The 25120-nt window shown below is 36.6% G+C and overlaps 2 protein-coding genes across 2 annotated transcripts in view; both read right to left on the bottom strand.

Annotated features, from left to right (window-relative positions):
* The window catches only part of LOC121379488, a 53463-nt gene extending 41566 nt beyond the window's left edge, over positions 1–11897 (bottom strand). The window contains exons 1-9 of the mRNA XM_041508133.1: positions 11858–11897; positions 11603–11732; positions 10461–10597; positions 8427–8639; positions 5726–5974; positions 5269–5351; positions 4840–5029; positions 2917–3096; positions 214–347 (exon numbers count right to left, since the gene is read on the bottom strand). Of these exons, the coding sequence (XP_041364067.1) occupies positions 214–347; positions 2917–3096; positions 4840–5029; positions 5269–5351; positions 5726–5974; positions 8427–8639; positions 10461–10597; positions 11603–11732; positions 11858–11897 (1356 nt within the window). The remainder of the gene's footprint in view (positions 1–213; positions 348–2916; positions 3097–4839; positions 5030–5268; positions 5352–5725; positions 5975–8426; positions 8640–10460; positions 10598–11602; positions 11733–11857) is intronic.
* A 6571-nt stretch (positions 11898–18468) lies between these two features.
* Positions 18469–21911, bottom strand: LOC121379873 (signal peptide, CUB and EGF-like domain-containing protein 2). The gene is made up of 3 exons (XM_041508533.1): positions 21800–21911; positions 19944–20105; positions 18469–18670 (listed from the first exon to the last, which is right to left on the bottom strand). Exons 1-3 carry the CDS (start codon positions 21846–21848, stop codon positions 18510–18512), a joined length of 372 nt encoding a protein of 123 aa, XP_041364467.1. The 5' UTR covers positions 21849–21911; the 3' UTR covers positions 18469–18509.
* Between the last annotated feature and the right edge of the window lie 3209 nt (positions 21912–25120).

The following is a 25120-nucleotide window of genomic DNA, read 5'->3' as shown; positions in this document are numbered from 1 at the left end:
TGTCACCACTTCATGGGCTACTCTTTTCAATTAGCAGCAAGGGATCTTCTATATGCACCATCCCACAGACAGGGTAGTACATACCACGGCCTTTGATTATACCAGTCGTGCTCTTAAAGAAGTCTGAAAACAGTAAGTTTCTAACTTCTAACATTAAAAAACAAATTGGATGGTTTTAAGACAAAACAAATTCTGTTATTTATGGTTTCTTACAGAACAGTTTTTGCCGGTGTATCCAGTTTTACAGTCACAGGTATAGCTGTTGGCTCCGTCAATACACCGGACAGAACCAGCAACATCGCATGGCTTGGGATTACAGTCATCAACATTCTCCTCACACAGGTTACCTAGAATACAAATTACGTTCATTTGTAATTTAATGTGAAAAAGTAACAAATGTAATGTAGTACCAAGAAGATATTGAATTATATTACTAATAGGGTTCAGTTAGATTTAATTAACATTTTTTCTAGAACATATATGACATTTTAAAACATATTTCTGACATTTTTAATAAGGAATAAATTTTTTCAAGTTCTACAATATCTATTACAAAACTGACTATATTATAAAATACGGTATATTACACTTTTGTTTTCAAATGCAATTACTTTTATGTAAATTAATTCCATAATTTTTTTTTTTAATTTCAGCAAACTTTAAACATAAATCCATTCCAGCAGATTTTAAGCAAAAGTATTTTCAAGAAGAATTGTGAAATATTTGACATCCAATAGCTGATGAGTAACTGATCAACGTTCCTTATAGTAATGTCATTAAACAAAACAATATTTCTAGCTGATGAGTAACTGATCAACGTGCCTTAGTAATGTCATTAAACAAAACAATATTTCTAGTTGATGAGTAACTGATCAACGTGCCTTAGTAATGTCATTAAACAAAACAATATTTCTAGTTTATGAGTAACTGATCAACGTGCCTTAGTAATGTTATTGAACAAAACAATATTTCTAGTTGATGAGTAACTGATCGACGTGCCTTAGTAATGTCATTAAACAAAACAATATTTCTAGTTGATGAGTAATTGATCCATGTGCCTTAGTAATGTCATTAAACAAAACAATATTTCTAGTTGATGAGTAACTGATCGACGTGCCTTAGTAATGTCATTAAACAAAACAATATTTCTAGTTGATGAGTAATTGATCCATGTGCCTTAGTAATGTCATTAAACAAAACAATATTTCTAGTTGATGAGTAACTGATCAACGTGCCTTAGTAATGTCATTAAACAAAAAAATATTTCTGCTCTTTTTAAGCACCACACACAAATTTGTTATACTACTTGTGTAGTTCGATGTGAGCCCTGTAAAATATAACATATACTGATGGAAAGAAATAAGGGAACACATAACATCAAATGCTGACTGCAACCAAAACCTCTGTCCACAGTATTATGAAGTTGACCATGTTACTGGCAGTCAATCCCACATTACTGACATTCAATCCCAAAGTACCGACATTCAATCCCACAGTACTGACATTCAATCCCACAGTACTGACATTCAATCCCACATTACTGACATTCATTCCCACATCACTGAGATTCAATCCCACATCACTGACATTCAATCGCACATTACTGACATTCAATCTCACATTACTGACATTCAGTCCCACATTACTGACATTCAATCCCACATTACTGACATTCAATCCCACATTACTGACATTCAATTCTACATTATTGGCATCCAGTCCCACATTACTGACATTCAACCCCACATTACTGACATTCAATCTCACATTACTGACATTCATTCCCACATTACTGACATTCTATCCCACATTATTGGCATTCAGTCCCACATTACTGACATTCATTCCCACATTACTGACATTCTATCCCACATTACTGACATTCAGTCTCACATTACTGACATTCAATCCCACATTACTGACATTCAACTCCACATTACTGACATTCAATCCCACATTATTGGCATTCAGTCCCACATTACTGACATTCAATCCCACATTACTGACATTCTATCCCACATTACTGATATTCAATCCCACATTACTGACTCCCACATTACTGACATTCAACCCCACATTACTGACATTCAATCTCACATTATTGGCATTCAGTTCTACATTACTGACATTCAACCCCACATTACTGACATTCAATCACCACATTATTGGCATTCAATCACCACATTATTGGCATTCAGTTCCACATTACTGACATTCAACCCCACATTACTGACATTCAATCACCACATTATTGGCATTCAATCCCACATTACTGACATTCAATCCCACATTACTGACATTCAGTCTCACATTATTGGCATTCAGTTCCACATTACTGACATTCAACCCCACATCACTGACATTCAATCACCACATTATTGGCATTCAGTCCCACATTACTGACATTCAATCCCACATTATTGGCATTCAGTCCCACATTACTGACATTCAATTCCACATTACTGACATTCTATCCCACATTACTGACATTCAGTCTCATATTATTGGCATTCAGTTCCACATTACTGACATTCAACCCCACATTACTGACATTCAATCACCACATTATTGGCATTCAGTCCCACATTACTGACATTCAATCCCACATTATTGGCATTCATTCCCACATTACTGACATTCATTCCCACATTACTGACATTCAATCTCATATTACTGACATTCAATCCCACATTACTGACATTCAATCCCACATTACTGACATTCAATCCCACATTACATCTCTGTATTTTACACAGGCATAACTTAACTACTCTAGACTACTAGTGAATTAAATTTGGTCTCAAATACCATGTATTCCCTGGTTTCTGTTAATCAAAAGAAGATCATTTTCCTTACCAGAAAATCCATCCAGGCAACTACAAGTGAAGTTATTGAAACCATCATGACATGTTGCACCATTGTGACATGGCTGTCCAGCGCAGTCATCAACACTATGTTGACAACGCTGGCCGGTATAGCCCGGGAGACAGCTGCAACGGAATCCACCAACAACGTCTTCACAACTTCCTCCATTCTCACATGGATTACCCTGTTCAGCACACGTGGCGAGCATAGTACACTTTTTATTCTGGAAGACTTCAAATAGAAAGTTAAATAAAATAAATATTGTTATTATTTAGCAATGAAGAAATACAATGGAAAGCAGATGAGAACTAGTTAATGATGTCAGATATCTGCTTTATCCTGTGAAGGTAAGAATGGGACATTCTTTGAGCGGAATTTGTCATTCAGCCTGAACAGAATAAAGCAGATATGCAATGTCATCAACTAGTTATTATCTTTATCCTGCAGACCATACAAATTAAGGGGAAAAGCTATTATTTCAGCCACATTGTACGATGACCTAGAGGTCAAATGAGTGATTCTGTAACATAGCTACACATGTGATGTCACATGAAGGACATCAAATGTCATATCCTGCTAGTAGCAGGATATGACTTTGCTTTATCCGTCGTCATATTTGTCAATAGAGAAAGTGGTTGCTTTATCCGTCGTCCTATTTGTCAATAGAGAAAGTGGTTGCAGGATAAATAGAAATTAGTACATTTTATCATGGAAGACTTCAAACCTCAAGTAAAGGAAAATGTAGAATTATTATTTAGGAATGAAGATTTGTCATGAAAAGCATATACAAGTTAGTATTTCAATAACATTTACTTTAGGTATGCAGACCCTGAAATAGTACAGAAGGATTTGTAAATAGAATTCTGTATTTCAAACATACATAGACCATGGAATATTATAATAAGAATATAGATGTGGGTATTTCAATAATATGTAAATAATGCAATAGTACTGAAAATTTGTAATGAAAAACATACTGATGCTAGTCTCAACATTTGACAAAAATATATGCAAACATTAAAATCGTATTAAGATTTATGATGAAAGCATATAGAAGTTAGAATTTCAAAAATATTTACTACAATGATGTCTACATTGAAACAGTTGGCTTATTCATGTGAATTAAGTCCTGAATGCACGTTCATCACGTTTTAAACTTGGTGACTACGTATTCAAAGAAGGCACAAGAAGGAACAACTGTTTTCTTTAACAACAAACTCAACACATTTTTATTTACGGTTACATGGATCAAAGAAGGCAGCCAGGTTTAGCACTTGACAGTGAAGTCTTATTTGTAACAACAATTCTGCAGAATATGTCTCACAGAAGAAAAGAAAAGATATTAATTTCCTCTCCTCCCCCAAATCACACCTTTTTTCCTCACAACCTTTTATAGTTGCATGTCACCTTATAACGAGTGTAAAAGAGTGTGGGGGGCCCCCCAATGTTGGTGCAACCCCCATATACAATTCTAGCTTTGCTAATGTCATGATTCATCTATAGTTATATATTTTTTAATTAATTTAAAATTTGTTTAGCATGCTAGATGTGGGATGTAAATAGTGCCCTTTGTGTAAGACTGAGCATTTAAATAAAATTATACATGTACTCTGTTTAACCTTCTGATTGTTTCAGCTAATTTGATAATTAATTTGATTGTTTGACCAATAATGAAAATCACCAAATATTGGGATAAGAATTCTGGTCAGAAAGCCACTGTTATTGGGAATAATGGACATAACTACTGAACAGCTGGCCACAAATGTCCGTAAGTAAACACAACTTTTTAAATTTTGTGCTTAATTTTAATCAACATTAACTGATCTAAAATATCATAAAAATTATAAAAATCCACGAAAATAATACTTACTGATTCAAATACGAACTTTATTTTATGTAAAACTTATAAACCTGTACCCAATCAAAAATTAATCCAGTAGTCTAAAGGTTAATAGCTTTAGATTAAATACAAACCTCTGGTTACAGAACACTGAAAGCGGACTTCAAAATCTGGGCATGGTGCGAAATTTGCGGTGTGAACTCCAGCAGTACAATTCAGCCCATCCAGACTACACACACGCTTGTCAAACGAAGCTGAAACATCACCCTGTATTCGACACTCAGCACTCAGGGGAAGAGTCCTTTTACATACTTCAATCCCAATCTGAAAAACAAAATAAGTTTTTTGTTTTATTGTAGTATAATAATCTGTACAGATGCTTTAAAAATATTCCATAGCATATTCAGTAGGGCAAGCACTCATGGACATAAAAGAATCAAAGAAACAATAACATAATTTTTAAAATACAGCCTGATAATTTACCTTTTGTGGGGTTGATTAATCTTTTTTTTTTGTCTTAAACATTTTTTTTTTTTAATATAAAAGTGAAATAGAAATCTTACAGTTAACAGACTACTTCTTGTTTCTACATCATGTCCAGCCACAGTAGGTCTGTTGGTGTTGTACCATGGTGTCCAAAAATCATCTGTAAAGCAAACGTAATAAAAACATATTTTCAGGCTTAAGCATGTTGTCAAATTTTATTTATTAATAACTGTATTTACTAATTTGCAAATGTGTCATTGAATATTTGCAGTTATGTATGACTCTGTAACAGATTAATTTAGGTAACAGCGAATATAGACTGTCCTCCTAAGACAAAAACACTCCCGTATATTGGTACATATACCATCATGACTTGTTCAAAACATCTTCTGGTCTTTGTCTTGTGGAGAGATATAAGCTTAAATATACTAAAACATTTAGTCATTCAGATTATGTGAATAAGGACTTATTTTAAACAATATCCAAGTCGACACACTGAAATCACAACATTTTATCATATTTTACTCAACTTACCGACTTGGTGCGAACACAGTTTGGTGTAAACTCGACAACAGTTGTCCGCTTGTGTGGACTGCAGACTCTGGTCACTGGTTAACAGTGAACACGATCTAGCTGTGATATTGTACACAAAACCAACATAACTGTCCACAGCTCCAGACTCCACCCGTCGCATACAGTCCGTCTCTGCTACATTGTTCAGAATGGTAGCAGTCTGGGAGTTAACTGTAGTTTGTGTCTGGACTTTGTATTGGCAGTACAAGCCTTTAAAAAAACAAAAACAAAAAAGTTATAGATAAGCATTCTGAGAGTTCTGCTAAAGCAATATTGGGCTGAAATTTTTTTTGCATCTCCTAAATTCAAGGGCCATAATTATGTGACAAAAATGAGTAAATTGCCATGAAAGTTACAATTGATCTGTAACAGTATATGATAAAACAATATACAAAATTTCAGCTCAATATCTGAAGACTTTTTTGTTTTTTTGAGGAAAACAAATGCAACCGTGGCCCACATTAGAAAAAGTAAAGTTTGTTTTATTTAACGACGCCACTAGAGCACATGGATATTTTATCTCATCATCAGGTATTGGACATCAAACATATGGTCATTCTGACAATATTTTTTTTAAAGAGGAAACCCGCTTTGCCACAAAGGCTACTCTTTTACAACAGGCAGCAAGGGATCTTTTATTTGCGCTTCCCACAGGCAGTATAGCACAAACCATGGCCTTTGTTGAAACAGTTATGGATCACTGGTTGGTGCAAGTGGTTTACACCTACCCACTGAGCCTTGCAGAGCACTTACTCAGGGTTTGGAGTCGGAATCTGGATTAAAAATCCCATGCCTCGACTGGGATCCGAACCCAGTACCTACCAGCATGTAGACCAATGGCCTAATCACAACGCCACTAGAGGCTGGTGGCCCACATTAGAAATGAGCAATATAAGAAAAATAGATTGATGTGATTGAACTTTGTGTGGGAGAACTCAAAAGCAGGCACACATGCCTTAAAAAGCAGTTCTTAACTTACAATTAATACTAATACCTAATTTTTCTAGAGGTAGCACGCAAGAAACGACACTGGACAAACCTTAGCTACATTTTGGTTACATTTGAAGCTATGATTTAAAGTGGAAACAACCCTGAATTTTCTTTAATGTGTAATTATTTTTCATTGAACACAAAAAACGCAGATTTTTCTCCCTGATTTTTCTTTGATGTCTTGTTCTTTCATATTGAACACACAGTCACGTTAATTAATTACAGAAGACATAAATATTCATTATAACTACAGGGGACACTATTTCGAAATCTGAGGGAACCGGAAGTTGGTTCACATGGTTTTACCTAGGTACCCAATTGTTTGGTTACGTGAATTATACTTGCGTAAGCCGTGGGTTACCTGATCGGCTGCCTCAAAATTATGTTGAAATTATATTTTAAATACATAGTTCTTAGCTGAAACATAAAGTTAAAACAAATACAAAAGAAAACATTTTACAAAAAAAATATGTCTTTAATGCTTGCTAAAGTTAACAATATTATAAAAGAACTGAATATCAGCCCCAGTACTGAAACAAAATACAGGGGCGTAGCCAGACATTTAGTTAGCATTACGCACACCAAAGGCATGCCGAGCGGGGATATTCGGGGGGCCTCCCCCTGTGAAAAGTTTGAAACTCAGGATGCCTGTAGATGCAATCTGAGCCTTTTTTTTTTTTTTTTTTTTTTGTTTTTTTTTTTTTTTTCGAGTCAATTTTAAGAGGATATTTTATGGAACAATTACAGACAGCCTCTACCTATTCCCGGATTTTGTTTTTGCATTACGCACATGCGTACTGGGCGCTACGCCTATGAAATATATATATAATCATTTGGAGGGATTCCTTTTTGCGTTTTGCAGTGGCTATGCTACTTTCACTTTATCGATGGTATTTCTATACTACATTGACGTTCCAAATGTTTGGGTTTTTTAAAGCTCATTATGTGATGTTAGTATTTTTCAAATTTTGTGACACTTTTGGATTCCTGTTTATGTTAAAACTGTTTTTAACATATGTAAAATTATAGGCAATCCAATATTACGTCTACATATATTCCTGTAGAGATAAAATAGCTGCAGATAATTTAGCTGTCCCCAGCGGTCTGAGCACATTTCTTTAAAACTTTTGGCTTGACTCTATACTGAACATTTACTTTAGACTGGTTGCAAATTACAACTGTTGAAATATAACGTTGTTTAATGATTTGCTGTGCATCAAGTATCTAAAATTCAGCCTAAAACATTTGTCAAAGTACTAGTAGTATGTCTGCATGAATAAACGTCCTGTAATCGTGAAGTTTGCAAGTTTTAATTTCTGAACGTGTCCAGGTCATGACATAACCAGCTTGCGGTTCGCGTAAATTTAACTTAGCGTAAACGACACACGAACAGAACGGCGGTTCGCGTGAAATATTGTGCCCTGTAACTATAGTATGTTGCCATATACAATGTACTAAGACAAAAAGACTTTTAGTTCAAAGTTTTTGGTAATGTCATCAATTTTAAAACAAAACTTTAGTCTGATCCTGAGGCCTCAAAACTCATCTTCGAACCATGTCCACATCACATCACAGTTTATTTAGTTTTTCTTAAGTAACTCAAGCCTAATTTTTTCCATAATGGCAGAGCAAAATGTCAATTTGTTAAATTAAAGAGCAGAAATGAACTTACCAAGACTGTAACCATGGTTACACAGACATCTTGGTAAGCCTGTGATGGGATCGTTGACACAGTTGACAGAGTTTCCGCAGCCTGTCGCAGCACACGTTCTGAGTGGGGACTCACAGGTGTCACCAGTGAAACCATCGTTACAGACACAGTCAAACCCTCCAGCCACATTAATACACGAGGCTCCATTCTGACAGGGAGACGACTTGCACATATCTGCAGATAATTTTATATAAGCACTATTAACATACAAGACAAAAAAATATATTCAAAATATTATTATTCTGTCCCGGATCGAGCCCCTTGCTATCTAGAAACGGGACCCGGGACAGACATGCTCGAAACTTCGTGGTATATGAGCATGACAAAATATATCAGCTCGGCTCGGCTAACTGTGATCTGTCCCAGATCGAGCCCCTGGCTATCTAGAAACGGGACCCGGGACAGACATGCTCGAAACCTTCATGGTATATGAGCATGTTAAAATATATCAGCTCGGCTCGGCTAACTGTGATCTGTCCCAGATCGAGCCCCTTGCTATCTAGAAACGGGACCCGGGACAGACATGCTCGAAACCTTCGTGGTATATGAGCATGTTAAAATATATCAGCTCGGCTCGGCTAACTGTGATCTGTCCCAGATCGAGCCCCTGGCTATCTAGAAACGGGACCCGGGACAGACATGCTCGAAACCTTCATGGTATATGAGCATGTTAAAATATATCAGCTCGGCTCGGCTAACTGTGATCTGTCCCAGATCGAGTCCCTGGCTATCCAGAGACGGGACCCGGGACAGACATGCTCGAAACCTTCGTGTGAGGAGCATGTTAAAATATATCGGCTCGGCTCGGCTAACTGTGATCTGTCCCAGATCGAGCCCCTGGCTATCTAGAAACGGGACCCGGGACAGACATGTTCGAAACCTTCGTGGTATATGAGCATGTTAAAATATATCAGCTCGGCTCGGCTAACTGTGATCTGTCCCAGATCGAGTCCCTGGCTATCCAGAGACGGGACCCGGGACAGACATGCTCGAAACCTTCGTGTGAGGAGCATGTTAAAATATATCGGCTCGGCTCGGCTAACTGTGATCTGTCCCAGATCGAGCCCCTGGCTATCCAGAGACGGGACCCGGGACAGACATGCTCGAAACCTTCGTGGTATATGAGCATGTTAAAATATATCAGCTCGGCTCGGCTAACTGTGATCTGTCCCAGATCGAGCCCCTGGCTATCCAGAGACAGGACCCGGGACAGACATGCTCGAAACCTTCGTGGTAGGAGCATGTTAAAATATATCAGCTCGGCTCAAAATATTATAAAAATAATGAATTAGTGTTTTTTAAATTTTTAACCGAATTTTCTTCAATATTCATTCACATGAATACGAGCCATTGTACTGTCTGATGTCAGATCTACTAATGAGCGTATCTAAGGGTGAGTGGTGATAAAATTCAATTTTTATCTGATTGGCTAATTTTGTTCTTAAAATTCAATATGATTGCTTCGTTTTGTCCTTAAAATTCAATAAGATTGGCTGGTTTTGTTTTTAAAATTCAATAAGATTGGCTCGTTTTGTTCTTAAAATTCAACAAGATTGGCTGGTTTTGTTCTTAAAATTCAATATCATTGGCTGGTTTTGTTCTGAAGATTCAATCTGATTGGCTGGTTTTGCTGTTCAGATTCAGCTGATTTCTTATTAGAGATCTATGGTATAACAATATTTTATGATTTAAACTTTCAATAATTTGTGTTATGATACCCTAGCTCTACCTGTATCAGCAAATTGCATAATGCATGTCTGTTGTCAGTCACAAACGCTGACCTCTTAGCTATATCTACTTGTCTCAACTCTGTGCATATAGTTGTAAGAAAGGAGGGGACCGACGTTACCAAACATTCATACAGAGATAATCCATATATTCCAAAGTTTAGATAATGGAATTCATCTTGTACGATATATTTTCTTAACTTTTGTACAATCCTTCCTTGTGATGTATCTAAAAGAATTCTTTATAAAAACCCTCCCTAGTGCTTACCTATTTGATTCCCACAGGAAGAGCCAAAAAACCCAACAGGACAATCACATTTCCTCCAGTACTGGTTGATGTCTGTACAAACTCCACCATTGGAACACGGGGACCTTTCACACACACTCTGAATCCTGGTCTCACACCTGTGTTTAAAAAAAACATTTTCCTAAGACAATTATGCATGTGCATACATCATAAAAACAAAAATTACACTAAACTAGGTTTTAAATTTGTTTTAATTTGAATAAATTTGTAAATACTTATTGTTTCTCAGAAATATTTGTCAAATTATTGCGAATTGTATAGTTTATGGGTGTTTTGTATCCAGAAAAAATAGCCCATTATGGTAAATAAACTAAAAAATGTGTAAGGTCAATACAATTGATATCAGTTCACAGATTCTAACTAATGCTCCATTTCTGTAAATCTTGTTGATAAGTGCATAAAACAATGGTAACAGGTTTCTTCTCTTAGTTTCAAGTATTATAAAAATACTATGATGATAACAAATGACCCTCATTCCCCTGGGGAGGGGGGTGGGCCATATCAAGAATAGCCAAATTAAAAAAATATATATTTATGGAAGAGAAGATTTTTTAAACCTGTCTTAATTCCCCCCCCCCCCCCCCCCCCCCCCCCCCCCAGCCTTGGATCTCACCCTTCAGGCCTCTGGGGATGGAGGTGCTTGGTCAGAATTACCAAATTCACAATTTTGTTTCTACATAGGTCAAGGAAGCTTGCCACCAAATTTAGTTGGAAATGGCCTTGTAGAGCTGAAGAAATTACAGTTTAAATGCAATAGTAAACTTCAACCTCACACCAGGGGACCTGACATTAATGACATTCACAAATTAAATAAACCATGTATTGACCTTTCCATGCATGAAGACGGTTATAGCATTTCTGGAAGTAGAGAAGATGATTTTTAAAAATTAGCTTAATTTTCCCCTTTTGGGGCCAACCCTCAGGCCCTGGGTAGGTTACCATAATTGCTGACAACGAAAACACAAAATTACTAAAACAGCTAAAGTATTCATATTTTGCATTAGGAAATTATGTTATAAAATGGAGAGATAAAAGTGTAATTTTAACACACTGAAAACCGTTACTGTTTCAGTCCTTCTTGAGAGACTGGCTTACATACATACCGGTCTCCACTGAAGGATGAAAGGCAGGTACAGTTGAATCCATTGAGCTGGTCGACACAGAGACCATGTTCTCCACACACGCCTGGTCGACAGTCATTCACGTTAGTCTCACATCTAGCACCACTTGTACCTGAAAGGAAATAACACTCCTAAGTTTCAAAAAGATTGCTTAGCTGAAATACATCACTGATATTTTATATGTAAGTGTTTTAATAATTCTTTCTAAACCACCGATACTTTTTGTCCGATAATCACCAAAAGGATTTGACAGCACTATAACTTTAATGTAATCCATGACAGTTTTAATGGATAATATTTCTTAACACTGCTGTTATTATAACAAAGATAACAAAAAGTAAACAAGATGAACATGTTATTACCAAATATATTTTTTAAATGTTCTAAACAACTGATATTTATTCAACTATTATTTTCAGAAACAAATATTATTATTACGTTGTCAATTATGTATTGTGTTTTTTTAGGGGGTTTTTATTATATATTTTTTTAATGAACATTATTTATATTTTATTATAATGGATTTTCCAGGCTATGAACCAACCTGTGGGACATTGACACGAGAAACTTGACAGACTGTTTGTACACATCCCTCCATAATAACAGGGTTGAGAAGCACAGTGGTTGATCTGAATCTCACAATATCGACCCGTGAAACCTGCAATAGAGTAAACAATAGTCAGGATGTTTAAAAATGCATGTGAACAATGAATTTCATCAGCTATTGTGACTTCTGCACCGGATACATTTCAAGATTATATTAGAAATTAATTTCATTGTGCTTACATTAAACTGAGCTGAAATATAGACGCCTACTAGGAATAATCAGCCTTCTACTTATATGATCGACACCAAGATAACAGATGAATGGTTGGTTGGTTGGTTGGATGGACGGACGGATGCAATGATGGATGCAATGATGGATGGATGGATGGATGGATGCAATGATGGATGGATGGATAGATGGATATGATGACGGATAGATGAATGGATGGATGGATGGACGGATGGAAGGGTGGATGGATGGATGCAATGATGGATGGATGGAAGGGTGGATGGATGGATGCAATGATGGATGGATGGGATGATGGATGGATGGATGGATATGCTGATGCATGCATGGATGGATGGATGAATGGATGGATATGCTGATGGATGAATGGATGGATGGATGTATGCGATGATGGATGGATGGATGGATGGATGGATGGATGGATATGCTGATGGATGAATGGATGGATGGATGGATGCGATGATGGATGGATGGATGGATGGATGGATGGATATGCTGATGGATGAACGGATGGATGGATGGATGCGATGATGGATGGATGGATGAATGGATGGATGGATGGATGCGATGATGGATGGATGGATGGATGGATGGATAGGCTGATGGATGAATAGATGGATGGATGCAATGATGGATGGATGGATGGATGCAATGATGGATGGATGGATGGATATGCTGATGGATGAATGGATGGATGGATGGATGGATGGATGAATATGATGGATGGATGGATGGATGGATGGATGAATATGATGGATGGATGGATGGATGCAATGATGGCTGGATGGATGGATGGATGGATGGATGGACAGAAGGATGGACGGACATATGGATGGACAGATGAATGATTATTCTAATTCAACACATTTGTAAGAACAAATCTGATTGGATCTCTGCTAAAAATTTCAGGTGGTAAAATCACTGATATACCGGTCGCAAATTTTCTGGCAGAAATACGTCATAGGTTAAGCGAAGAACAGGGTTGTTTTGTAATGACGTCATAAAGGCAATTTCTGTAGAATTCATGTTATGTACAGAAGTCGTTAAATACTGAGAAGTTTTTATGTCAAAAATTAACATAATTATTCTTTATTAGTCGTTATCTAATCACGAGAGCTGATTAAATATGTCAAATTATACATCTATGTTCGAACCGCTAACTGTCCGACCACCCATCGTCTGTTAATGGGCTGCCTAATGATGTCACCAGCTGGTGACATTTATAGGCTTATTCTTACTACAAATGTGACAATTTCCTATTTAAAATCAACCAGCAAACAGTTTAATTAGAATAGGGATAACCCTACTGTGTTTTCCGATTTGCGTACGTATATCGGTGGTTTTACAGTCGCAAAACTACATTTGCAACAGTAAAACCACCAATATACGTCCGCAAATCAGAAAAGACAGTAGGGTTATCCCCTAAATGACACCCCAACACAAACAAAAACTTAAAGAATAAATGATACAGGAGCAATACAAAAGTATACATATTCATAAGTTAGAATTAAAATATTGTTCTCAACTGTCTTAACTATTGGAAGCAAAATTATGAAACAAAATTGAACGAGATTAAACAGTCAAGAATACATTTTGTTTTATTACTGGTTGCTGTAAGCTTTAAGCAACCATTATCATAATTACAAGTGCATATTTTGCTATTTCAACACTCATTAATTACATAATCTTTGCAAAATAAAGTCACAGTTTAACACAATCTTTAAATTTTAAAAGTATTACCAGGGAAACAGTTGCATTCAGCGACATGTTTGTTAACCAAACAGGTTCCACTGTTCTCACACAATCCAGGCGAACAAAGTATGGCATCTGCAAAATTAATACACTGCTATGAATACACTTTGATAGAAAATACATCTAGTAAACCAAACCAATTCATATTCACCATTGTTGATCATCATGATTTCTTTATTTTTATTTTTTTTATTTTTTTTTATCCCTCTGCCTCCATTCCATTTACTTCTTTGTATTCCATCTTCATAATTTATAATTTAGTAGTTTGTTAATGTCACTCACAAGGCATGTTGCAAGAATATCTTTTGTTTAAGAATGTAAGTGTTGAAACTAATATAGTTTGTATGACTTTTGTAACAAGTATATTTATTAAAGATATATAATTTATTGGCATTTAAAAGACCAGTAAGAAATAAAGAAAATGGAATGTACAGGCTTAATGACATCTCAGCACATTGTTTAATCAGGTGGCCTCGGTGGTGTCGTGGTTAAGCCATCAGACATAAGGCTGATAGGTACAGGGTTCGCATCCCGGTACCGGCTCCAACCCAGAGCGAGGTTTAACAATTTAATGGCTAAGTGTAAGACCACTACACCTTCTTTCTTCTCTCTCACTAATCACTAACAACTAACCCAATGTCCTGGACAGACAGCCCAGATAGCTGAGGTGTGTGCCCAGGATTGCATGCTTGAACTTTAATTGGATATATGCACGAAAATAAATTGAAATGAAAGTCAGGTGAATATAGCAGCTGATATCAATACACACCATCACCTTTGATATACAAGTCCTGCTCCTACAGACAACAAGAAGACGGAAATGTTTTATTTAACAACGCACTCAACACATTTTATTTACGGTTATATGGCATCAGACAGATGAATAATGACCACACAAAGAGGAAACCCGCTGTTGCCACTTCATGGGCTACTTTTTTCGATTAGCAGCAAGGGATTTTTTATATGCACCATCCCACAAACAGGATAGTACATACCACAGCCTTTGTTACACCAGTTGTGGAGCACAGGCTACAAACAACAAGTGCAGTATAGAATCATACTGATAATGTAGTACAAATACAAAAAACAAAATCAGAACTTACCACTAACACATGATATAGCACCCTCTTGTTGAGTAGTCTCCCCTGATGGGCATTCCTGGCAGGAAGTTGCTCCATCGTTGTTTGAAAAGTACCCAATCGGACATCTTCGACAGTCAGGCTGGTAACCGTTGAATGAGAATGTGCCTGGAGTGCATTTACGTGCACAGTAGCAATCTACAAAATAGTTTTGTGAAGGAATTTATACAAAATCAATGACAAAATTTAACATTTATCAATAACATCAAAAGAACAAAAATGGAGTGTTTGCTTTGTTTAACGACACCACTAGAGCACACTGATTAATTAATCATCTATTAGATGTCAAACATGCAAAAAATTTCCATTAGCAGTAACTGATCTTTTATATGCACGTTCCAACAGAGAGGAAAGCACATACCATAGCCTTTGACGAATTGTGGTGCACTGGCTGGAACAAGAAAAACCCCCAGTCAGCTGAATGGATCCACAGAGGTGGTTCGATCTGTGATGCAAGCACCTCAGGCGAGCACTCAAATGACTTAACTAAATAATGCTCCTACAAGATAACAAATTAGGGTTGCAACTAACCACAAAGGTAATATACAATATGCATTATATAAGCTTAGGGTGTGTAGCTATACTATCTGTTAGTTGGGGGTTCTATGTATATTTGGAATAGCTATGCCCTATGGTAGGGCTGGATCAAGCTCAGTCGGCTAAGCGCTCACTTGAAGTGCATGTGTCACAGGATCGAACTACCTCAGTGGACCAATTCTCATATTGGGCTTTCTTCGTTATATATTGGTATATCAAAGACCTTGGTATGTGCTGTCCTGTCTGTTGGAATGTGCCTATAAGGGATCCCTTGCTGCTAATGGAAAAATGTAGCGGGTTTCGTCTCTAAGACCACATGTCAAAAATGACTACATTCAAAAGCCTATGATTAATAAATCAATGTGTGCTCTAGTGGTGTCGTTACACAAACAACCCTAAATAGAACTCCTTCCTATTGTAGGCCTATATATTACCAACTCAGTCCAGTTAGATAGTTTGCTTGATTTTCAATGAGATACATGGTCCAATGCCATTTCTTGCAAATTTATACATACATATAATTATTTTCATCAACAAAGAACAAAATGTTTTGGTAAATAATTTCAGTTTGGTTTGACATACGAAGAAAAGTAAAAAGTGTTTTCAAAATAGCAAAAAAAAAAACCCCACTATTTTTGTGTGTAATTTAGAAAACATTTGGCTCAGAAATAAATAATTTCAGTTTGGTTTGACATACGAAGAAAAGTAAAAGTGTTCTGAAAATGAAAAAATTAAAAAAAAACCCCACTATTTTTGTGTGCAATTTAGAAAACATTCGGCTCAGAAATAAATAGCTTGTAGTAAATTTCATAGAATGAAAAAAGGCATTCCATGTGGGAAGGACCATAGGTAAGCAAATCATAAAATGAACTCAAGTTGTTGGCCAAGTTAAACCTCAATATATATATTATTAAAAAAAGAAAAGAAAAAAGTATTTTCTTTAATGACACCACTACAGCACATTGATTAATTAATCATCGGCTATTAGATGTCAAACATTTGGTAATTCTGACACATAGTCATCTGAGGAAACCTGCTACATTTTTCCTAATGCAGCAAGGAATCTTTTATATGCACCTTTCCACAGTCAGGAAAGCACACACCATGGCCTGTGATCAGTTGCGGTGCGCTGGTTGGACAGAGAAAACCCCCAATTAGTTGAACGGATCAATGTGATCGTGCGACACAAGTACCTCAGGTGAGTAAAACAACCCAAAGATTATACAAAACAGAAATTACCTTCAGCTGTTACATTAGGACACTGTTTCTGATAGAAGTCAATGCCCTGAGTTGGAACCAGTCTTGTTTCGCTGTCAAACAGGGAACACAGGCTAGCTGTCGAGTTGAAGTTAAATCCATAGCAACGTCTTTGTCCGTATCGACTCTCACTACACAAGATCTTGCACACCTCGAGACCCATGACAGACATAATACTGCTGCCCGCCATCTGCTGGCCACTTACGATTTGGTAGGAACACGAAGAGGCTAAAATCAAGATATTTCATAAATATATTTCATAAATATTGTTTAAACAAAGTATTTCATTTTGCATAGCCATGCAGAGAGACCAACCCAATTTTTTTTTCACCTCCATTTATATATTTACTTGTCTTCACAATCCTAACAGCCTGATGTGCGGTCGGTCTGGGATCGATCCCTGTAAGTGGACCCAACAGGCAATTTCTTGTTCTAGCCAGTGCACTAAGACTGGTATATCAAAGGACATGGTATGTGCTATCCTGTCTTTGGGATGGTGTATATAACAGATCCCTTGCTACTAATAGAAAAATGTAGCAGGTTTCCTCTCCAAGACTATATGTAAAAAAATTACCAAACATTCAATAATCGATGTGCTCTAGTGGTTTTGTTAAACAAAGGAGAATTTTTAACTTTTACAATCCTAACTGGATGAGGATATTATGTATGGTTCCGATTTCTTTGGGTCTCCCCTCCCCACCCCCACACCATATATAAAATCCTGGCTATACCAGCAAGAATTATGATGGTGAAAGTGTTCTGGACAGAATACTGAATGAGTTTACTGCAGAAATGGAAGAAATAGAATGACATTACCCTCTATTACCTGTATGTGGTAATTATGAGCTAAAAACTAAATGTTAATATTTGTGTGAAAAACAACATTTTATTTATAAAATGAAATACTTGTGTTACAACATACATTTTCAGCAACAATATAATATTACAGATAAATATAAATAAGAGCTTTCTCCCCAATATAAATTATAAAGAAATGCAGAACATTCCATAGCATAAACTTTGGTTGTTCATCAGAGTATCTTCAAAATTGGCCAAAAACCTTCATTTCAGTTTAAGTGATGGTAAAGAAAAATAATATGTATTCGAAAATAATAAAAATTAGTGCCATCAATATTTATTTCAGAAAGGTTATAAGTATAAGTACATATTTTCAAGTTAAGTTATATAAATTTAAAATGGATGGTGAAAGAATCATGTAAAAGAAAAACATATTAATTTTTTGTATTCCACCAATATCTATTTTCAGGTTTGTGTGGATGCAAAATATAAAATCTAAATAAAACCAACTTAACATATTAAGATTGTGTAATCCATATGTATTCATATTCAAAGATTTGTGTGGATGCTAAAAAAATATAAAATAATAATAATAAAAAAAAAAAAAAAAAATTTAACCTTTGCATTTATCCAACAAGGGGTGTTCCGTGCTCACAGCCAACCGGTCAGTTGGACAGACTGTACATTGTGTACTACTTGATTTATAAGAGTTCACCGGACATTCTGAACAAGGTGGAAACTTCGTCTGAGACACAAGAGACGCTGAACATTCACCTGTGTGGAATATAAAGTAAAATATTAGAGCTATACTTAGCCTAACTATGAGGCAGTCAAAAAAAAAGAAAAAAAAGTAATATATGATCTTTTCCAGCAAGACAAAAAGTGACTGTTTAAAACTGCACTGAAAATTATCTTTCTGAAGAAATAACTAAGATATGGCTATATACATATGTAATATAATATATAATCTCAGTTTTAGCTACTAATTCTTTAAACCAATACTGCCTAAACACTAATTAACATTTAGAAAATTTGTTTCTAATTTTCATTATTATTCATACTTACCTAGTACTAGCACAACAACAGTGCTATACAACCTGAGTCATCTCCTCCACTGCAGAATTGTCTTCCCTTGCCGGATGTATATCCATATCCGCACATGAGCAGAACACAATGGAGACTGCAGAATTGAGAACGATGGTCTGCCCATGTGCGGATATGGACATACATCTGGCAAGGGAAGACAATTCTGCAGTGGAGGAGATGACTCAGGTTGTTGTGCTAGTACAGTAAGTTGAATAAGACTAATAGTGAACCACTAATTACAGTATGTATATGAACTGTATAATAAGCTATAGATCTTTACAAGAACACAACATTTCAAATATTAGAAAAAGCATATTTCAAGGCATTGCAAAAAACAAAGTCTGCAAAAATATTTATGGAACAGATGAATGGATATACAGACACATGGATGGATAGACAGACAGATAGATGGATGGACAGATAGACAGATGGATGAATGGATGGATGGACAGATAGACAGACGGATGAAAGGATGGATGGATGGAAAGACAGATGGATGGATGGATGGATGGACAGACAGACAGATGGATGAATGGATGGACAGACACAGACGAATGGATGGATGGACAGATGGACAGATAGACAGATGGATGGATGGATGGATGGATGGAAAGACAGATGGATGGATGGATGGATGGATGGATGGACAGACAGACAGACAGACAGATGGATGAATGGATGGATGGACAGACAGACAGACGAATGGATGGATGGACAGATAGACAGATGGATGAATGGATGGATAAACAGACAGATGGATAGATGGACAGAGGGATAAATGGATGGACAGACGGATGGATGGATGGATGGATGGATGGATGGATGGATGGATGGATGGATGGATGGATGGATGGATGGATGGATGGATGGACATACGGACGGATGGACGGACGGATGGATGGATGGATGGATGGATGGATGGACAGACGGACGGACGGATAAAGAAATATAAACCAATTACCCTTGCAGTCAGTGGCTTGAGTCTTCCCGGTTCCTTCTGTCCACGTTCCGAAGGGGCAGGGGGTGCAAGAGTACCAGCCAGAGATGGGGTTGTAGTAGCCATTGGGACACAACAAACAGTCATCAGCACTGATGTTGTAATACGTGCCAGGAGGACACATCACTGAAACAAACAACAACCAGGTGAAGAAGAAACCAGGCCCTGTGCCTATATAAAACTTTCAGTAGCACATACAGTTGAAACAAACAACCAGGTGAAGAAAAAACCAGACCCTGTGCCTATATAACTTTCAGTAGCACATACAGTTGAAACAAACAACAACCAGGTGAAGAAGAAACCAGACCCTGTGCCTATATAACTTTCAGTAGCACATACAGTTGAAACAAACAACAACCAGGTGAAGAAGAAACCAGGCCCTGTGCCTATATAAAACTTTCAGTAGCACATACAGTTGAAACAAACAACCACGTGAAGAAAAAACCAGACCCTGTGCCTATATAACTTTCAGTAGCACATACAGTTGAAACAAACAACAACCAGGTGAAGAAGAAACCAGACCCTGTGCCTATATAACTTTCAGTAGCACATACAGTTGAAACAAACAACAACCAGGTGAAGAAGAAACCAGACCCTGTGCCTATATAACTTTCAGTAGCACATACAGTTGAAACAAACAACAACCAGGTGAAGAAGAAACCAGACCCCGTGCCTATATATAACTTTCAGTAGCACACACAGTTGAATCCCGTTGGCTCCAACACCATCGGTGCTCAAGAAAGTGTTTGACCCATCAGGTAGTACCTAACCATTCGGTCAACAGCATGTAAGTGTAACTCGGGACTTCGTTTTTGCTTTGAGTATTGCGGTGCATTCGACCCTTCTGAGTTCAACCCAATGAGATTATACTGTATTTAAAAAGGCTCTACCTTCAAAGATATGAAAAATGTAGAAATAAATTTGACCCTAAATGACCTTTAAAGGTCAGTTTTGCTTGATACCTAACTACCATCATCATAAGCCGTATCCTGTATGGACCTCAGTAAGCATGGGTACCCATTTCTAACAAACATGATTTAAAAAGGGGTTTTTTAAGAGACATTTTGAGAAGGAAAACTCCTAATTCAAACCAAGTCCACTGAAGTCAGAGTACAGAAACTATGCATAAGCATTAGCGTGGAAACCGAACGGAAATGTCTGTACATGCACCAAGCTCTATGGTCATTATCATCATACAAACAGTATTGGGTTAATATCTAAAGACACTACTCAAGTCTTGTATCTTGAATTTAGTTTTATAGCAATAGCAGTGAAGGGATATAGTTTCTTTAAAGCAATGACAGAGAAGGGATAGTTTTATCAACTGAATACTGAAAGATATAGAATGCAGGTATGGATTCAGGGTGAGACAAGGTGAAAGGGAATATGCCCAATGCTCTGCTTTCATTCCATAATTCTGAATTATGCACCAATGCACACATAATAAAAACTCCTAGCAGCTCCAGTTCCGTTTGTTAAATCCAAAGACAGTTTTGTATTTTTTAACACAGGCACATATCAATGATTTGACCTAAATATATATATATATATATATATATATATATATATTAAACCAGGCCTCTACATTGCAACTGATTTGGTCACTTATGCCACCATCTGTTTTCATTTGGCGACTAAAACATTTCATACTACCTATATAAAAATACAAGTAGGTGTCATCTGGCTCCTAGATGGGAAAGTTGAAGTAGAGGGCTGTATTAGACTACTTTGAAAAAACGTTCTAAGCTGCAATTCCAAATATATTATTTTATTTTATTGTTTTCTTTTACTACTTGACACAGATACTAAAAATGTCTTACCACAAGCATTAACATCCAATCTGAATCTATCCCTAGATTCACATCTCATGGTTGCAGACGTGTCTGAACTGGACCATTCTACTGCAGAGCAACGTGATGTAGTTACACTACGGAGCACACTGAATGATGATGATGTGGATATCTCTTTGAATTCATTGATTAGTTTTATTACACACTGGTTATATTCAGTGGATGCCAGTCCAACAGGATCCATCATGACAGGAAATTTTACAGTCATCTGCCAATGAAATTAATTTTGTGTTAAGAGTTTGTTATGTTATTACCTAAATTACCAAATTCTTTAATATTATTTGCACTTAGCAACTCTATTAATCTGAACATAGATGGATGCACACAATAATAACTTTTAAATCATTAAAAAATGGACAACGCAATACACAATGGATAACACAAATATTATAATTCAAAATACACATAAACCAGTTTCTGTCATTCATATTGTGGTTGATTTTGTCTACTGACATAATTTTCTGCATTTTACTGATGGATAACATTAATTTTTTCAGTAGCATCATCCAATTCGAATCAAATAACAGATATATATCAGAAGAAAATTAATAATCAGATGCAGAGATAACCAATTTGTGTTCTCAACGTACTAAACATAATGGATATACATGTGTATATCGTTCACAAACTAAAATCATTTTAAATATTCATAGTTTGTTTTCAATTTACAGTGAAACCCCTCTAAACCAGATACTCAAGGGACCAAATGAATGAATGAATGAATGAATGAATGAATGAATGAATGAATGACACCCCAGCATCTCATGGGACTAAGTAAAAAGTCTGGTTTTAAAAGGTTATCCAGTTTATGTCCTGTATTGATATTTTAAAATAGTCTGCAAAAAATATCTAGTTTTGATGGAATTCTGGTTTATAGAGTGTCTGGTTTTGAGGGGTTTCACTGTGTATCATTTGCAAATATAGTGAAACCCCTCTAAACCAGACACCCAAGAGGCCAAGTAAAAAGTCAGATTTTAAGAGGTATCCAGTTTAGAGAGGTTCTGTTGTTTACTGATATTAAAAAAGGGGCCATGAAAAATGTCCAGTTTTTTAACAGAGTTCTGGTTTACAGAGAGTCCAGTTTTGAGGAGTTTCATTGTATGAGTTACCTCATTCCTAGCACTGTTAATGTTAGCGGTCACACTTGACATCAAGACGTAGACTCTGTTAATGCTTATAGAATTACTACACAGCGCTTTTAAAGTTGAGTTCAAGTTGGCCAAGAGTGCTGACAGCCTGGAAGAACTGGCATTCTGACACAGAGGAGACAAACCAGCGACATTGTACACAAGCGACACATGAAGGGTTAAACCAGATGGACCAGGAGCTGTTGATACAAGAAGTACAAAAGACACCTAATTCAATTTACCTAACATTTATATACAGTAAACACACTATACCATCAGGGTGTATACTAACGACAATAGTAACATGTGGCTAAAACTCCTACCTGCAACGCAATCGATATAAATATTACCACCCCTTACCCTTAAAGTGAATCAGAAAACATTGAGGGTCAAGCTGCTCATTTCTGAGATAATGAGTAGAGTCTATGACTACCCTAGTTCTGCACAAAATTTGAGTACTTTTTTTTTACAGGTACCCCTTACATGTTTCAAGCACAAGGCTACTTGACACATTGGTACTAGATGAAATAAAATTGTATACATTTTTTGCCCAGATAAAACTAATGTTTTTTACAACCAACACACACATTTATCACCAATCACAGGACTTGTAGTGTTCACTTCTCTATTAAAAGTGGGGTGCACATCGAACTTTGACCCAGCCGGAGTTATTTGGTTTAGTACTACCATCACAGTGTTTTAACAAAAAAAATTCAGATTTTTCTGTAGTAGTTAGTTTGAACTGGTTACTGTAATGTTGCTAGTTACTATAATGATCCAATGATCCAATGACATCTCATTTTTGATTGGTAAGAACAGGTCACATGCCAATTCCTTCTTCTTCTTTTTTTTAGATACCTCATAATATCTCTGAGAGAGAGAGAGAGAGAGAGAGAGAGAGAGAGAGAGAGAGAGAGAGAGAGAGAGAGAGAGAGAGAGAGAGAGAGAGAGAGAGAGAGAGAGAGAGAGAGAGAGAGAGAGAGAGAGAGAGAGAGAGAGAGAGAGAGACAGACAGACAGACAGACAGACAGACAGACAGACAGACAGAGACACAAACACACACAGAGAGAGATTTTGACATGGTTACTGTAAAATTGCTTGTTACTGTTGACCAGCCTCGGTGGTGTCATGGTTACCCAACTGGACATACAGCTGGTAGATACTGGGTTCGCAGCCCAGTACCGGCTCCCATCCACTATACCCTCTTCTTTCTCATTAACCATTAACAACTAATCCACTGTCCTGGACAGACAGCCCAGATAGCAAAGGTGTGTGCCCAAGACAGCGTGCTTCAACCTTAATTGGAGATGAGATGTCATTAGACTAACGTTTCTTCCCTTTCCTTTCCAAATCAATGTGATGAGTCAGAAATACTGTAAATAAATTATACTATAGATCAAAGCAAAATAAACATAACATATAATCTGACTAACCTGCACACGATGGGATATTCGACCGTGTCCATTCTCCACCCTCATCACATTCCGTCATAAACTTATTGTTTTTGTAGTCATTATAGAAGTGAAATCCTGTACTGCAGGAAAACTCACAGATGTACCCAGGGTTACCCACCTTGGCAGTGCAAGTCTTATTTGTGTTTTGGGAACCGGGTAGAGAACTCGGATGACAGGTTTTGGCTAAAACAAACAACAACATTTGTATTGGTATTATTACAATAGGGTCAGTTCTATGCCCTCAGCTTTATGTTAGTGTTAGAGTTAGGATTATCTGAGGGAACATACAGCTGAATTAACAAAGACATGATCATAATTACAATTATATTATAGCACACACAAGCATACTGGATTTTGCATGTGATCTAATGCTGGCAAGAAAGACAAGATTTAACAAACTCATGTTTTTGCTTACCAACATACACCATCAACTGTCTTGATAGACAGACAAGACTGCCAGCATGTTGTTTTCATACTTTGTTATACAGAAAACTGGGAAACATATCTTGCCAGTTACATATACCCAAAATAAAGAAGCTGGTCTCAAAAGATTTCACCTCAAAACCACTGATATGTTATTAGATTAAAACAACTAGAAATGCATTTCAAAATGTCTACAACTCTTCAACAGCTATTAAAGGGACATTCCTGAGTTTGCTGCATGGTAAGATGTTTCCAACTAATAAAATATTTCTATGATTAAACTTACA

The sequence above is a fragment of the Gigantopelta aegis genome, chromosome 8 (assembly GCF_016097555.1).
Source record: "Gigantopelta aegis isolate Gae_Host chromosome 8, Gae_host_genome, whole genome shotgun sequence".
NCBI classification, from domain to species: Eukaryota; Metazoa; Mollusca; class Gastropoda; order Neomphalida; family Peltospiridae; genus Gigantopelta; species Gigantopelta aegis.
This window is presented reverse-complemented; position numbering and strand designations above follow the sequence as displayed.